At 48.6% G+C, this 17,442-nt stretch overlaps 1 protein-coding gene across 1 annotated transcript in view; it reads right to left on the reverse strand.

Moving 5' to 3' along the window:
- Positions 1 to 11,174, reverse strand: part of IL2RB (interleukin 2 receptor subunit beta) — a 13,723-nt gene extending 2,549 nt beyond the window's left edge. The window contains exons 1-9 of the mRNA XM_009289952.1: positions 11,131 to 11,174; positions 9,756 to 9,853; positions 9,311 to 9,437; positions 7,616 to 7,721; positions 6,329 to 6,437; positions 5,183 to 5,331; positions 4,591 to 4,762; positions 2,676 to 2,772; positions 767 to 851 (exon numbers count right to left, since the gene is read on the reverse strand). Of these exons, the coding sequence (XP_009288227.1) occupies positions 767 to 851; positions 2,676 to 2,772; positions 4,591 to 4,762; positions 5,183 to 5,331; positions 6,329 to 6,437; positions 7,616 to 7,721; positions 9,311 to 9,437; positions 9,756 to 9,837 (927 nt within the window). The 5' untranslated portion in view covers positions 9,838 to 9,853; positions 11,131 to 11,174. The remainder of the gene's footprint in view (positions 1 to 766; positions 852 to 2,675; positions 2,773 to 4,590; positions 4,763 to 5,182; positions 5,332 to 6,328; positions 6,438 to 7,615; positions 7,722 to 9,310; positions 9,438 to 9,755; positions 9,854 to 11,130) is intronic.
- Positions 11,175 to 17,442: the final 6,268 nt, after the last annotated feature.

A 17,442-nucleotide genomic window follows, 5' to 3' on the forward strand; every position in this document is an offset into this window, starting at 1 on the left:
GTCCTCGCTCCTTCCCCCCCCCCCCCCCCCCCGACTCTGCACTCGTCCCCTGTAGTTTAAGCTTTCTAAGGCTTTTTGCACTTGGGCTTTTCCAAAGCTTTGCTGTCCTCTGGACCCTCTGCAGTTTGTTTCCACTCTTCTTAAAGTGAGATGCCGCTTGGGATCACCTCCCACCTCTTGCATCTGACACTCCCTTTAATACTGCACAGAATAATTGTCTTCTTGCAGCTGCCCATACTCATGGAGGGATTAGGGGAAGGGAGAAAGTGGGGGTGGAGAAAGAAGGGAAAGAGACAACAAGAATGCAGAAAACAGCTAAGTGCCATTCAGCGTGATGGCAATTCACATTAGGAGCAGAGGAAAGGCTCACAGCCAGGAGGAGGGGATCACAGCAGGAAATCTGGGGAAGAGCTGGGCAGCCTAGGGCAGGCAGGGAGGGACCGAAGTGGGATGCCAGGGGATCTGAGAGGCCAAGCTCCCTCTCACAGGTCCCTTGTTTTCTCTCAGGCTCCCCGTCAGCGGAGCAGAGTGCTGAGGTTTGTGTGGTTTGCCGTTTCTCGGTTCTGTAATTAGAGATGCCTCAGCCGAGTGTCAAGTTTTAGAAGGTCAGAAAATAAAATTTGAGGGGAGAACCCGGCAGCTGGTGCTACAGGCACATGTGTCGTGTGTGCACATGTAGGTCCAACAACTGGGTGTCTGTCCTGGGCATGTGCAGCTTCCCTTATTTCTCCCTCATAACCACTTGGCTCTGTCCCCAGTCCCATACCTGAATGTCACCTCCGTGAACTGAAACGAGTGGGGGAAAGAACTTCTCGGGGTCTGGGATGTGAATCTTCAGGATCTTCTTAAACCTTGAGAAAAGAAAATGAGAAGGAGGAATGAAGCAGGGCCTGATCCTGACCGATCTGGCACTGTGGTGGGGGTAGGAGAGAGCATCGCAGCTCATGGGTACTACCCTGGCATGGGGAGAGGTAAAGTAAGAACAAGCCTGAGGGCTGGCCTTGCTCTTGAGTGGCCTGAAATGCAGTAGCTGGGGGATGAGAGATATGGAGATGAGGCAATTAGGCCTGGCATTGGAAAATACACTCCGCTCATCCTTTTCCCTGGGGAAGCACAACCAACCAACAGTTCACAGGTTTCTTCCCTGTCTTGGCTGGTCACCTAAACCTCTCCACCTGCCCCCCTCCCTTCCTGCCCTGATGACAAGCTAGGAAGGTCTCCCTTGTTTCCAAGGTCCAGCTGCTGTGAGTTGCCCCCTCTTTGCTTTACTGTCACCACAGTGACTCAGAGAACCACATAACCTGAATGGGACCATCACCGGCAAAGCTGTGCCACCACTGTCTGTCCTGTTAGCAGAACACTGCATGGTATAGCTAGGACACGCTGGCTGTGCAAGCCATCTGAGCATGCCTTGTGTCCACCCAGTGGCCTCTACTTTATTGGAACCAGTGTGTTGTCAACCGGAGGCAGCATGAAGAAATCTAATCTGCTCCTCAGTCCCTCAGAGATGTTGGCTGATCCTGCCAGCTCTTTGCTGAAGCTTTGCTGTGGGATGCTCTGAGGAAAGACCCTCCTGACCTCTGGAGGCAATCAGTGTACGCTCTGAAGCATCAGAATTTTCTAGTTCTTGCATATAAACTACCTTACAACACTGCAGATGCTATTTTTATTCGTGCATGTCTAATCCTTCCTTGGATCTTACCTCAGCATTATCCTCTATCCAATTCCCCCATGTTAATTATATTCTGTGGAGAAAGGAGGCCTTTTTATCTCTCTCTGTGCCATATAGCTAACACTTCCTCATCTTTGTGTTATGATTCAAGGTAAAACACAGTGACCAATGACTTTCTCAGTATCCATCTTCCTTCAGTATGCTTCTCCTTCTTTCCTTGCAGAGAAGCCATCCCAGCCCCTGAGAACATTTATCCCTGCTCCCTGCCATGAACATCAGCACCCTGCTTCTCTGTCCCTGTCCTGAGATGAGAAAACATGAGGCCATTTCTAACCTCGCCATGTTGACAGGTCACTCTCCGTATTATTGCACGGAGTAACCTTGTGAGACACTTTCAGTCCTTAATAAAAGCAGCGTTTGGGTAGAAGTGCTGGCAAAGAGACCTTTAAAGCATCATGTAGATGTTTAACAGCATGTGATGAGACACTTCAGGACTGCACAGACCAGGGAGAGGAAGAATTGTACTCCTCACTCAGGATTTTTGCCTACAGAGCAAATGTCACTACATCCTGTCTGAGCTCTTGCTGTAGCATTTAAGTAAGTGAGAAGGTAGCGGTATCTAGGCTTGCTTGGTCCTCTCTACTGAGGGAATGCTCAACCCACTGACCTGCTTTTTAAGAGGCAATTTTGGTGCATCCCTTCCAGGGGACAGCACTCTAACCCATGGGCAACAGAAGTGCTGAGGCAGCTGTTTTTAATTCAGCCAGGGCACGGCACCAGGTCACAGGAGCGTAGCACAGTACGATGACGGTGGTGAAACCACATCATCTTGGGTGGCGATATATGTCCCCAGACAAATGTCAGCTTCAAAAAGTTGGGCTATAAACCATATTTTTAAGTCACTCTCTATCGTGAGTAATGCCAAGTGAAAAATAACCCTGGTTTTGAGAAGACACACAACATACAGGAGAGGAACAGAGAGGAAAACTTGATTTTCATTTACCATTTCAGGGTCCGTAAGTTAATAAGGAAGGCAGTCCCAATGATCACGAAGATGCAAGTGCTCACTATAAAAGCTGGCAAGACCGGCCGGGATGTTTCTGCAAGTTGAGAGAGAACGAGGGAGTTGCTGTGAAAATTTAGCCAGGATTCTGGAGGTAGGAGCTGCATCCCTTCCATGGCTGTTCAAGCTGATCAAAGTGGGCCTTTATTATAATTTTATATAATATATAATATTTTATAAAATTATAATATACAGGTCAGATAAATGAGTTCTGCTGTGTTGTGTAGGATGCCTTTGAGCTGAGATGGGTTTCAGAGTCTACTTGGCATGGCTTAATAGATAATTCGTGCTGAACAGCTTGAACTCCCTGTTCATAACAGCACCACAGCTGGGGGTTGCCACAGATGAGGTGCCACAGTCTACTGGTTGAAGTGTCCATCAACCTGTCTGTTTTGTTGCAAAGGAAAGCAAGGAAGCCTAAAATCAGCATAAGTGAGGTTGGGCACTTGAAAAACCATTATCAGTCAGTGGGGGAGATAGAGTCATGGGGTTCATGGGTCTTTGAGAAGACAGGAGGACCAAGGATGGAGAAAGTTAGAGGTCAAGGGGCTGGCTTCTTTCTTTGGAGAGGTGTAGGGAAGCTTTAGGAGGCTAGGAGGGTTACAGCTTTCCACCACATGATGATTTTGGTACTTGGATTGTAGGTTTAGGAGGAAGAGACTGAGTTCCCACATTGCCAGCACTGCCAGCACTCCTCAGGCTTGTCTGGCATTACCTCAAATCTTTCTTAATCTGTCTCTTTCACACACATCTCCTCAGTATGCTTTTGCTTCATCTTGCTATTCTGGTGCCTGTCTCCTCTGTCTGCCACCCCCATCTCCCTCCATCCCTAGTACCCCTTGGTCTAGGCCTGCAGAGCTCCTCTGGAGTAGTTGTGAGGGAGCAGAGAAAAATAAAATAAGGAGGAGACATTTTTAGGACATTCTTTCTTTGCCTGTCCTTGAGATGCTACTCAGATCACTTTGTCTCCTCTGCCTCTGGTACCCTGGTTATCTTTGGGTCTTGGTTGCTATGACAACTGGTTGCGGCTGTATCCTATTCATTGACATCACACACTGTCAAAATTTGATCGCCACAGCAACACAGTGCCCTTTCTAAACATAGCTCCTCTGTTTATACCAGCACCAGGCACAACAGGGAGGGGCTGAGCAGGGGCAGAGTGGGGGTGACATGAGAAGGAATAACCTCTATCTGCTTATTTTTTGGAAAAGAAATTAGAGACCACAGCCAATGACTCACCGAAGAGACTTGCTCAGGGCACTATTTTCAGGGCTGGAGGTGTCCTCTGTGCTGTGGTTCATGGTAATGACTGATGCAAGTCTCAGCAGACATTTTTGGAAGGGACTTACATGCATGTAAGACTCTCTCATTCTCCGTGAGACTTTGCTTCCTAGGCTCAGGTCTCCTTTGGTTCAAGAGCTGAGTGCTCTGTTTCACTGTATTTCACTGATCAATTATTCCAATGAACTGGGCCATTTTAGAAAGCTGGATTTATGTTCCTAGGTCACAACAGCACCTGGGAAAATGCCAGTCCTGGCCACTGCTTCTGCAGGTCAGACATCAGACATCTGGGGAAGCAGCTCCTGATTTACATCTTGTGGATTTTGCCTGGCTTCTGGAAATCAGAGGGGCTCTTTTGGGGTCAGGGGGTCTTTGCCCTTAAGCCCTGTTGAGCCAGCCTGACCTAACAGATTAGGAGGGACAGATCATTTCCGACCTTTCTATTGCTCTTTGATTAACACCATCTTCCCTACCCATCTTCCTCCAGCTTCTCAGCCTGCTTCGCCCTTTTACTTTGTTTTCCCTGAGTCCCCTTTTTCCCCTCCAAGCCAGACTGCCTGACTCTGAGCCTTACGGTCAGCATGTGTCCTCCACAGTGTCGTCTCACTCCAGTCGCTCCACACGCCTTTGCAGGTACTTGAGGCACTTGGCCTTGCACGGACAGCTGCCTCGTATTTCAAATCAGGGGAGAGGCTCTCAAACACCACCCACATCTGGTCCTGCACAATGGTGAAGTTCCTGGCCTCCTGGGAGTAAGGGAAAATTAGAGCATGATCAACACCCTGGCTTACAGCCTCACGTACCCATCTCTTCCAAGGCCCTCAGAGAGGACCTGTCTCAGATCCCTACATCTTGTGCACTGCTTGTTCACCGTGGAGGACGAGTCTGCTTTGCTTTGCTTTTTTCATCCCTTTCAGGTCTGTCCTGGAGCTATCTGGATTTCTTTGTGACAGCACTAAGTAAAATAGGATTCCCGTCTGCCTCCCTGTCATCACCAAACACTGGCAGCAGGTGACACAGATAAGAGGGTGGGAGGTGTCATCCGCTCTCCAGCTTCACCAAAACAAGTTTTGTCCTGAGGGGGGGGCCAGGAGCAAGTCCTGGGTGATGTAAAGAAGACCAGGATTCGTATGGTGACAGGTCCTAGTGCCTCACTCCGTACTCACCTCCCAGGACTGACTCGTGGTTCGGTACCGCACTTGGTATTCCCGCTCCCCATCCAAATAGTGAGAGGAAATATTCAGGCTCCACGTTAAGTTGTAGGTGTTTTCAGTTTTGCTAACCAGCTGAAGATTTCCCGGAGGCCTGAGCTTTACTGGAAAGAGAGAAGGAGCAGGGCTGATACCTCCACACTGTCTGTCCGTAACAGGGCTCCACCGCAAACCCCATTGCTGCAGGGTTGGTGTCTTGGCTGTGCTCGCAGACTCCAGCCAGCCACGCCACGTGAGATTGTTAGTGAGTTAGTTCCCCCTCTCTGTTCCTCCTTCTTCCCCACTGTCACTGAAGGCAAAAGGCCTGCTGTCTCTGGACTACGTTAAAGGCAGCTCCTCCTGTGAGCCTGTGAGAGTGGCCCCTGCAGTCAGTGCAATCAATCACACGTGGCCATGCATCCTATCTTATAGGGGTGATCCACAAGGCAATTGTACAGACAGGAAAGGAGCATGGTTGGGGTGACAGCTGCTTCCCAGCTGCTCTTTCAGAGAGCTACAGCCACAGAGGATGGAGTTACACAGTCTGTCTGGGCTGATCCTTCCCAACCCCCTCCAGCCATGCCTTCCTATGCCTCACCTTGCAGCAGCTCTATTGGACCTCTCCTTGAGCCAGGTACAGTCACACATCCAGGAAAAACATGACCCAAGCAGATGCTTTTCTGCTGGATTAGTGAGTTGAATCCTTTCAGCAAAGGCTGATGCACGCCAAAGCTGGCTTAAAGGAGGGTGGAAGCACATATCTGGTAAGAGGGGCAGGGGAAGAGCAGCAAGACTTTCCCTCCTTCTTGCAGCATGCATTTTTCAGGAGGTCAGCGGAGCTGTCATTGCCTGTTTGAAGCCAGAACTCCTAGTGCAAAGCTCTCCCATTCAACAGTGTCCCAGATACAGGACAGGACAGGAAGTGGCTGGTATGACATTGCACGTTAGAGGTGCAAGTGGCGGGAGTCAATGTCGTTCATCTGTGCTAGCAGTAGCAGGGGACAAGGAAAAGAGACAAGTCTAAAGTCAGCTATGGGTGTTGCATAGGGGTGGATGGGGAAGAGAAATTAGCTATCATTTCGTGGGGAAGCTTCAGAGACTGCAAGACAGATGACTACTCACTATTTGCAAGTGGACTGAAATCTTCTATTTGCACAGGTATAGACCTATTCTCTCCAATCTGGCAATGGACAGACATGGTAAGACGGTCTGCAGTGGTGAAGCATTGAGTCTGCAAGGAAAATTTACCATTAGTGACACTGAAGCCTCATCAATAAGCATTCATATTTCTAAGCATTGCCTATGTATAAGAGGTTTAGGAATACTTGACAATAAATATGGATTATATTTGTGGCTGAAAGGCATAAGCCTCAGTGGTCAGTGAGGAACCAAAGATTTATACTTGATGTAGTTGGATTTTTTTTGTTCATTGGCGAGAAGGGCACAAAATATTGTGATATGCTAGTTCGCTAGGATTGCTGTATGTGCTGACTAAGCAGGAAAAAGGTTACTTTCTATGAGTGACATTTATTGAGAAAAAATATTTTTACGAAAACATTTTGTGTTTATTGGTAAGATCGAGCTGACATTAGTATTAAATATTACTCTTGAAATGCAATGATACTAAAGGGTGACATACATCATACAGTATTAAATAAGCAATAGGGAAATTAGCTTGATTAGAAAGAAAAGATTTTGGAGCTGTTTACCAACCCTGCAATTTGTCTTTGCACATCATGTGCAAATGTAAGAAAGCTTGTCTGTCATTAGAACTGGTTGTGACTTTATCAGTAAAGAGAACTAGCTCTTATTTGGGCGGGGTTTTTTCTGAAAACACAAGGACTACAGTAATTCTGGATATGACTAAAGTACATAATGAGTCTTAAAAAGACTGATTTAAATAATGAATAATAGCTAGAGGATTTGCATCACCATTAGCTCCAGTGATGTGTTGCTGTTGCGTCTTGCATTTGACACATCTAACCAGGCTTCACAGTAGCTAATGATCTGGAAAAGGGTACTGACCTTTTCAAGGCAAATGGGGTCAAGAGGTGACCTCAGAGCTGGTGGTGATGTTCATCCCTCCACAGAGAAAGGGATTAGGGCCAGACCCAGGTAATTGAGACATGGGACACTGCATGTGATCTGTCTGTCCTGCAACTCTTCTGTATGTGTCAGGACAGCATGGCCCAGCTCACAATGAAGCCAATCTTCCCAGCAGGGGAACCCACGAGGGTGATGCATTATCAACAACAAAAAACTTCAAGCCCAACCGCAGAACTGGAGTCAGGGATTAGGTTTGGGCTTTCTATACTGCTCCTGGGTGTCACACCATTTATATACCCAAAATCCACATACAAATCCTTTCCACCTTGTCATTAGCCAGGACATCCCAGATGAATTACTCACATTACTGTTTTTGCTGAAGGTCTTGATGCATCTTCTCAGTCCTGTCATGTGTTCCGCCTTGGGTAATTCACAGTGCTCCTTGAATTTTTCAGGTAAGGGAAATAACCTGGGTTTTAAGCAAGAGAACTCCAGTGAGCTGGGGAGGCTGTTTTGTATTTAGTCAAACTTTATGTAACGCTAAAGGCCTTTCAAAGCATTTTGCATCTTACCATATTTACTGAACAGGTTATAGCAAGGATGTAATCCCACTTTCTCTCCCCACTGCATCACACAGACAAATTTTATGTGCTGGCACATGGAGAGTCAATGCATCCCAGTTATTTCAAGCCAAAGATGAGAGTAGGTTTCCAGTTTCCAAGTCTTCACAAAACCCTCTTGCTTACCTTCTCTGCTTTCTGTTGATATCAGAGGGCATGCAGAGCCCAAACACACCTGCTGCCCACAACTGTGCCAACATGGCCCTGGAAGACAGGTGCCTGTTTCAGCCCCTCTAGGGCTTGCAGGTCTCCTTCAAGCCACTGACAGTCCTGTAGGGTCTCAGATACTGAGTGAGATGTATTTTCTGAACCAGGTCACGTCCCAGTCAGACAGGACCGTACGTCACACTTGGCAGCACTACGCCATGACCTCTCTTCTGCTCTGACAAGTGTGGCTGGACAGCCTAAGCTGAGCTATGGCACAGGGGGTGACAGGGTGGGAGAGCATCCATGGAGTTGCAGCTGAGGGGGTATCAGACTGAGCTGCCTGCTCCAGCTGTAAGGTCAGACCAAGCCTGGGAATTGCTGATGGTGGGAAGAGGTGGTGCCCTAGAGCCCTGGTCAAGCAATGGCACAGTTCCAAATCCAGCCCAAATTCCAGTCCCAGTCTCTGTGATTCGCACCCATGGAGCAACATAAATGTTTTGGCTTTCTAGGTCCATGCACCAGGCCCCAGAATATATTTGCCCATCTCACCCCATTGGAGGTGTCTCTATGACAGTCACGAGCAATCCACCCACTGCCAGAATCACACTGAGCCTCTCCTTATGACAGGCACCCAGGGAAGCCCTGGGGTAGGCTGGTAACCCTCGTGGCTGAAGATGTCATACTTGGAGACCACAGAGACTCAGCCAGCCCCCACTGTGGTACTGGTCACACACCCACCCCTCTGCAGGGGTACTGGCCACACACCCACCCCCAGGGAGAAGTGTGGGAGAGGAAAACATCATGAACTGAGAGAGATGAAAGGGACAGGGAAGATAAGGTGAACAATATTTTCCTTCATTTATTGTTACTCAGGGTGCAACATCCCAGCTCATCCTGGTGATGGGCAAATGGCCCCTGTACAACTTTAATTACACCCTCCTCCACCCCCACCTCTATACATCATCCTTTTACATTGAAAATGCCTTTCAGTCCAGAGGGTGGCTACCAAGGAAGAGGGATTTTTTGGAAAATGAAGCACAGACAGAGCTATGGAGCTGGAAGATGGGCTGTGCTAGACAGTTTGGGACTGTCAGATGACAAACACTGAGCAGTGCCCAGCATCTCAGCCCACGTGGGGTTAGAGACAGAGTTCAAGACAAAGCACCTCGGCTCTGTGACTCCACTACACGTGGTCTGAGGAGTGGGAGCCTACATTTTTGTTAAGTAGTAAACTTTTCAGGACACTTTTCATTCAAAGCATTGGTTTTCATCAGCCTCTCCAGTCACCCACCTGTCACAAAAAGCTAACTTCGATAAAATCTCCAGCTGACATGGTGCTTCAACCAGGTCCCTGCCTGGGTTCCAGTCGCAGAAGAGAGCTGCCCGCGAGTCATACCAACAAGTTAGGCTGGAGGCGCCTGCCAGCAGAGAAGAGATGGACAACAACGTGGCTGAATTAGCAATGATGTTTGGCATTAACCATCGCCCCATCCCAAACTACAGACTGACTCCTCTGCTGGAAAACTGTCTCCAAGTAAGAAAGGCAGAGCCACTCACTTCTCTACATCCTTGGAGGTTGATATGCTCATAAGAGACTTTTAACTATTGCAATCTCCTCTGGCTGTATGTCACAACACGAGCATTGCACAGCAACACACCATGGCACACACACTCCTCCGGCTGACCCCCCTCCCTGCCCACCCAGGTGGCACGGGTGAAGGGGAATCACTTCTCACCTTGTGGAGAGTCTGAACCCAGCGAGAGAGGCGTGAGGCTGAACAGCCAGAGGTGACACAGAAGCAGCAAAGAGGGCTTCATCTGTACTGGTGACACACTGAAAGAGAGAAGATGCCCCCCCAGCGTAGCTCAGCAATGCAAATTAGGAAGACGTCATCTCACAGCAGGCAACCACTGTCCTAGGGCAGGGCTCAAAGCCAGTGCCAATATTGCAGGCTCAGAAATTCATACCCCTTCCACTTCGGAGTCTGTGCTTTTCCCTCAGCACCTCATTGTTTTCCTGCCTTGGGTGCTTTGCTCAGCACTGAAACCGTTTGCAGTGCAGCACAGATAGGCTGTTTGCAAGAGTAATGCCTTCTGGAAATGTGTGTGTGAGTACACAGCAGTCCGTGTGTGTTGTTTCAGGCTGCTTGCTGACTCAGGTAGAGAGTGCTGCCTTGGTTGCGCATGGCTTGTGCTTTGAAGAGCTTCTTTTTTTGGTAAGCCTTAGGGCTGAAATAACTAGATGCTTGCTGAGTAAGAGGGGTCTCTGGCTGCAACTGACAAAAGTTAGCTGCAAAGCTCATGGCTTAGGAGATAGATTTTGAATGGCTTGTTTGTGACAGCGGAAGAAATCAAGGCGAAGAAGGAGTTTACCAAGTTCTGGAAAGTTAAGGCTTTACCGTGTCACAAAATATTACATAGTCACGCACAAACCATGCACCATCCTTGCCAAGTAGACCCTGCACTATCTTGGAAGGAGCCATGCTTTTAGGTGTAGCAGAAAATTTGGGCTTTGTAATTAGGAAACTCTGCAGCACCCCTCATGCACCCATGGCACCCAGGGAGACTCCTTGTCTTACAAAGCCTGTACAGCCATGCTCCATATTAGACAGACTGCGCTTATGGGCTTCTCATCCAATCCTGCCCCTCTCCCCATCCACCTGGACACCCACTCGAGTTCTGCCTCTGCCCACAGGAGAAGGGACCACCCTCACCTCTCAGTAAGCCTGGAGCCCAGGCAGAGCTGAGCAAGACAGGGTCCTGCTGGACCCTGCTGGGACTGCCAGGGGAGTGGGAAGAGAGGGTTTATAAAGGGCTGGCATGAGGCATAATATCAATTCCCATTGTGATAAAAGATTAGGTTCAGAGGAAGAAAAACATGACGACAACGCATTAACAGACAAAGGGGAGAGAAAGAGAGAGGAAGAAAGAAAGTGGTGTGGTTGTGAGATGTGGGGTATGATTTGCGAGGACTGTGGAGAGACAGAGAGATAAATACATGCTCAGTCCTCCCCAACGGCGAGATTCAGTTTGTCAGACCGAAACTCCTTCCAAGACACTTTTCAGATCAGCCACCCCCATGTGGGAGAGAGCTGGCATTGCCCCCTTTACCTTCCAGCTCCAGGCACCCGGCAGTCCAGACGAAGGGAGTCCCCGAGGACCAGGTCGCGAGGTTGGATGGAAGCAGGTGCTGGACGTCAAACAGTGAGAGGAACGGGGAGGGAAGAAAGGGAGAGGGATGGAGAGAGATATCCTAGTTCAGTGCATGTCCAGACATCCGCCATCGCTGCTAGAGTGACAGAGGTGCCTCCAGCCCGGCAGTTCTGCTGCGGAGCCGTTCCTCTCCTATGTGCGCGGTCTCTCTCTGTCTTCTCCCTCTCACCTTTGCACAGGAAGCTGCCGCTTGCTTGCCTTGTCAGACTGAGACGAGGCCCTGAAGTATCGAAAAGGCTAGCGAGGCCGAGAATAAAAAGCCCCAAACCACGTCCTACTTCCTGCTGGTAAAGCAATAGGTGCAGAAACAAGGGTGGAGGGATCAGGTGTTAGCTTGCAGTGCTCAGATATACTGGGACCAGTTTGTAACTATTGCTGGGAAGCAAAAGAGAGAGAGAGAAGGACCTGTCCTCTTGGGACACGGGCAAGAGACCCATAGCTTCCTCTTTCAGACACCCAGACAGACCACTCATATCGCTCTCAGGGTCTGCACACGTGCACAGATCACTCTGAAACCAGTGATAGGAGTCAATCTGCAGTAGAAATACCATGGACCACTTTGTGAAAAATAGCTCAAGTCATTGACCTAAGCAACACCAGAACGAAACCAGCCTCCCCACCAGTGCCCCAGTTTCAGAGGATCCATCCTGGGTCAGAGCGGGAGTGGAACAAGGGCAGTGTTGAGTGTGAGCAAGCTTGAGGCACAACCCTCAGTCTTGCAGGCAGTGTGACACCACAGAAACACCCATCCTGCGGCCTCCCTACGCAGCCAAGCACCCGTCTCGCTCCACAGAAAGAAGAATCATACCCTCTGACTTGAGCCTTGCAGCTAGTCCAGACAGGCAACACTGCCCTGCAGTAGCTGCAGTGCCTGTTTGGCGTGGCTTGTCCATTCAACAGGCCAGAAGGGATGCAAAAAATTATGTCCACCTTCTTCCAAAGCTTAACGTGCCCTCACCTTTGCAGATGGATAACCCCTCACAGGCCTTGCCAGGAACGTTTAGTTTTAGAAGATCCTTTTGCCACAAGCAGATGTCTTCCCCAGCACACATTGCCCTTGCCTCCCAAGCCAAGAGAGATGCACAAACGCAAATCCACAGCCTGATGGTTGCCCGGTTCACAGATAGGCACGCACATGCATACGTGTCCCCGCACACCTCTCTTTTTCCATACACAGATACAATTCTCTGAAGTGCAGCACATCACATTTCCTGTCTGGGCTGGGCTGCGTGAAGATGGCCGCTGGTGTGGGGCCAGTTGATGAGAATCTCCTTTTATATACACACTGGTCACCACACTCTGTGCTCCTCACCTTTCTCTCCTAGAGCAGCTCAAGGCCCAAGCTCAGGTCCGGCGAGCAGGTTTTGCTGACCAAAAGTTGCCAGAGGCTAATCTCAAGTCTCCAGACAGTTCCTTTTTGAGGACTCTATAAACCTGGAGGATGAGGCCTCCTTTAACAACAAAGGGATCTTGGTTTCAGGTAGTGGAAAAAGGGTGTGGGAGGAGGGTGAGCTTTTAGTCACAGGCAGCCCAGCCCAGAGGCTGGATCTCAGAAGATATTAGACCTCAAAAAGAAATAGTGTTGGAGCAAAACAGTGATTTGAAGGCATGGGTGGAGCAATTTTGAAGGAGGTTGCAACAGTTGATCCCCATGGCCATTTCTGGGAGAGCATTGCAGTTAATCCAGCATCAAGCACTCACTTAGCCAGTGGTCTGGAGTGCAACACCTCTTTCCTCACCACACACGACATGGACCAGGAGTCTGAGAGTTGTAATTTGGATGCTCTTGCAAGTCATCTGAAGACTCCTGTTATGGCCACCCTATGTGAGGGTAACTGGGGAATCTGACCAGCCAGCCTCTGCTGAAGAGGAGCAGGGGAGAGGATGGGCTGCGTGCTCTCCTGGTCTGGTAATCACTGACTGTGGTAGTTGCACCTTGGAGGCTCCCACCAGGGTGGAGCTGTAATGGCATGTATCACCAGGGCACAGGCCGCCTTTCCCAGGAACTCTTAAAATGAATGCAGCTTACTCTGGTGCAAAAGTCCTCGGCCGAAAAAATGAAGTGCTCTGTGAGTAACTTCTTGGTATCACCAGCTCTGCAGCTGCAATGGAGTATTCATGCTAACCATCATTTTTCGTGTTTGTCCTTCAGACCGAGAGATCTGTGCCTTCCTTCAGAGCAGAGATCACTTTGGGAAAGCAAGAGCACAAAGCACCCATTTTTTATTGTTGTTTATCAAGGAAAAAAAACTTCACTGATTCCCTTTTTTTTTCCTTTTTCCTTTTTTTTGTTGTGTAAGAATCAGATGAGGTTGGTTGTGCATTGTGGTACCTGAAATAGTGGAAAAGGAAAACTTAACATGTAGTTAGTCCCTAGAGAAGATGAGCGGCTGCTACAGCTGAAAACAAGGATTTATCTGATCAGCCAATTCACTGGAGACTGTTTTTTTCTAGATCTGGGTGTCTACGGTAGATTATCATGAAGTTTTTTTGGTATCTAGTAAGGACTGATGTCACACTGAAGACTTTCCCAATGAGGGTCCTAATGGAGAGCCAGCTCTCCTCTATCCAGCCACCTTTGCTTAACAGTAGTAAGGGATATGCCTCTGTCAAGTGTGACTGGAATTGATTGACTTTTCCAAAATTGTGGAGAGAGGGGGAATGGTCTGACAGATCAGCTAACAGACAGCCAAACAGCAATGCCTGGAGACACAGACTGCCTCAGTATGTTTAATTTCCATTGGAAACACAGTTTAAAATGTACTAAAGCAACAACTGCGTGGCGTAAGTAAGAAAGGGTTTCCTACACATGCATGATACCATGATTTTGTCCAGACCCCATCTGATACAGATAAATACACTTGCTGTCAGCACAGTTTTTAGACTTGATTGCCCAGGATGTTGTGCTACTGAGAATCTGGCACTTTTTATCTATCTCCTTTACACTGACATTGTTAGGAATGGTGCCATTTGTAATGTGAGAAGCCAAACAAAACCACATTGTCAGCAACACATGCGAGGTGTTCTTGTGATTACCTTCCTGTCCCCATAATGGTGACTGAGACGGGTGAACTCACTAGTCAGCGTTGTTGTTCAGTGTTAAAGCAGCAGGTAAAAGTGTGGTGTCGGAGCTTTGGTTAAAGGCGTTGTTTGGGCCAGATTGGTGTTTCAGGGGCAATGTAAGTTTTAAAAATCCTCAATGCTGGGGCAGACGCTTAGACACAGGCTCATCTTTTTCCCCTCACTCTGCTTTCATTAGAGAAGAGCAGTGCTGCTGAAACTTCTCATTTTCAGTTGCGTGTCCACTGAGAGTCTCCGCAGAATGGCAGAGGTGAACAGGAGAACGGAGAGAGTGAAGAAGTGTGAAGCGCAAAAGTATTGCGTGGTATCAAATTATCCCACGATTCATCAACTCATTAGCTGTCGTTAGGCTAGGCACATCCCTTCACTTTGCTGGCTCTCAGCTGGGACTGGCGTCCCAGGCTAACTGGGATGCCTTGCCTGTGGTTTACAAGCCACCCAGCTCACCAGGGGTGAGCTCAGTGGAGGGGTCAGTAGATCCATCTTGGTGTCCTGTCCCCATGGTGCTCTGGAGTGGAGCAGTGGAAAGGGTGCAGAGCCAGCAGGAGGTGAGGGTATCAGGGCAGAGATGCCCTGATGGCCACCAAAGTTCGCTTCCTGACAGGATACACTGTGAAGATCTCTAGACGCCCTGTAGGTTATTTTTGGTACTTTCCAAATAATGTTGTTTTAACTATAACCTTTACATTGAATTTCCTGCCATTCACATACATGCGCTTCTCAAAACTACAATGTTATTCTACATCTGCCGTTATTTTCCCCTTAAATTGTGGTTCTACTCCGAAAAAAGTCTGTAAAAATGGCCCCACGGGGAACCACTGTTTAGCGTATAAGTGAGCTCTTTATTGAATTTGTTCACATTATCAGTCTAAAGGAGGCTTTGCTTTGTATCAAAATGGCAACCTTGGGCCGACATTAAAGAGTCAAGCTGGTTTTTTTCCTCCTGCTCCATCATCCCTAGGGATATTGCTGCTATAGGCTAAACGCTGCCCTCAGGTTAATCTCCATCACCATGTTTAAGTGGAGAGGCATTTAAGCAATGGAGTTTAAGTTCTGGGATCAGCTACCACAATGGGGTAACCATGCCGGGCAGCAAGCATTAAGCCCACCTACACAGCAGATGATATTCCTGCGATTCTTCCCTTCCAACTACTGTCCCACAGAGAGTGTTCTGATACATCAGCCTGATAAAAGCAGAAAACATCAAATATACACAGAAATACACAAAATGTTCAAAGGTAGGGATTCCCTAGCCCTGCAGGCTATGGCAGAACATGGATAAAAGTGGTATGAAGCTGAGGCATTTGTGGGCACTCTCACCCATGGCAAGTCTGGGGCCACAGGTGGGAGGGGATGGAGGAGGTGTTCACTTTCACGCCGTGCCAGTGATGGCCACAGGACTAGAGAATTGGGGAAACAAGGGTGGGAGGGGAAGCACGCTACTTTCGAGCAGTTTCACTCTTAGACTGCCTGGCTGTGAACACATAGCTATGAACTCATGAGCATGAGCACGGGACAGTCACGAGATGCCTCCACTCAGGGCCTGAGCCCCTGCTCCTCGTTATGTTTAGGTAGAACTAGACAGTGTCAGGACTTTGGTTTGAAGGGCTGGAGCCCACACAGCAGGCTCAAGGCTTAAGAGAGCTCCTAGGTGTGGATACCTGCCTCCCCGACGGGTGCTTGTGGTGCCGCAGGGCTGCTCGGACCTGGAGTCCCTCCCTAGAGACACTGATTGAAGACCTGGTCTCTCACCCTGGGCCTGGCACTCTGTGTTCCTCAGTACCCTTGGGGTCAGCACATGAAGGAAGGCCAGTACCTATGCCCTTGTCTGAGCCTGTGGACATAGTGTGTGAGGCACAGCACGCATTTGGGCCAAAGAAGTGTGGCAAGTGATCTCTGTCAGCTGAATCGCGGCACCTGTGTATGCAGATGGTCTTAGCCTGGCACACCTGCGATGGAAAACTCACCAGTGTGAACTGGAAGGAAGGTGGTGTACCCATGGGACTATTGACGTATTTGTACAGCTCTCACATCCTCTCTGTGTCTCAATTTCCACAGCACAGAAAGGGGCATAAAGGACATCTTCCCATCTTCTTCAAGAACTGAGATTTGCAGACCAGGCACTAGATCCTGCATTACACACAGGTGTCCACTGCCCAGGTCTGTAGGGACATTATTGACTTTTACTATTAAAACCTGCCTATGCAAGTCCCTGAGGGTTCCCCTGGCATTGAATCCTGAAGATAAACGAGCAGAGCGCCTCCTGAACTTGCTCACAGACCTGTATTGAAGAGGGAGCGCCTGTGCAAGTTATATGGTCTACAGGAGGGCAGCATTGGGTTCAGAGACCAGCCTTACACCAAATCTGTGCCCGAGCAAGATAATGAGCTGAATGTTGGCTGATTTGCTATTCAGCACCAGCGACTGCTCTCGTCCTTGAGGGAAATTATTACCTTGTTACCTGGGGGGTCTTGGAAAGATAAAGCCCCGCTGTGTTTTGCAGCCTGCCAATGTTATATCTCTATTTAAAGTTAGAGGAGCTTGTGTGCAAATGCTTGACAAGCCTAATATGAAGCAATGATGGCTTCCAGACCTAATAAACTGAGAAGAACTCAGAGATTTATTGTACATTCAAAATTCCTTAAAGGCAAGACATGATACTGCAAGGAGATTCTTGGGAATAAACCCTCAGGTGCTTTGATTAGCAAGGCTTGCTCCCAATTTAATCACATTTCCCTTCCTTCTCTAGAGGAAAAAATCATTACAACAACCACCCGCATTCTGCTCAGAGCTCTCCTTGCTCCTTCTCCATTTTCTTCATCTCTGTGCCTGAGCAGTTTCTAGAAAGGGAGTTAATTAGATTGTTGATTTTGTTTTAAAATATGCTTGATGATGTCATGCTTATCCAAAGGCCAACCCCCTGCTCCCCCTTAAGCCCTTCCAGGGGTTACTGATTTGTGACTATGGCAATTATTATCTTTCATGTCATTAAAATGCCTGAACAGAAATGACTTGTTTGGATGCAGCTGCCTGCCTTCCCCACAGCTCAGTGCTCCTGTCTCTCCCCTGGGCTCAGTCAGGAGAGCCATTTTTTTCCCTGCTCTGTGGTTTCCCAAGTTCAGCCCCCCC

The sequence above is a fragment of the Aptenodytes forsteri genome, unplaced genomic scaffold (assembly GCF_000699145.1).
Source record: "Aptenodytes forsteri isolate BGI_AS27 unplaced genomic scaffold, ASM69914v1 Scaffold284, whole genome shotgun sequence".
NCBI lineage: Eukaryota > Metazoa > Chordata > Aves > Sphenisciformes > Spheniscidae > Aptenodytes > Aptenodytes forsteri.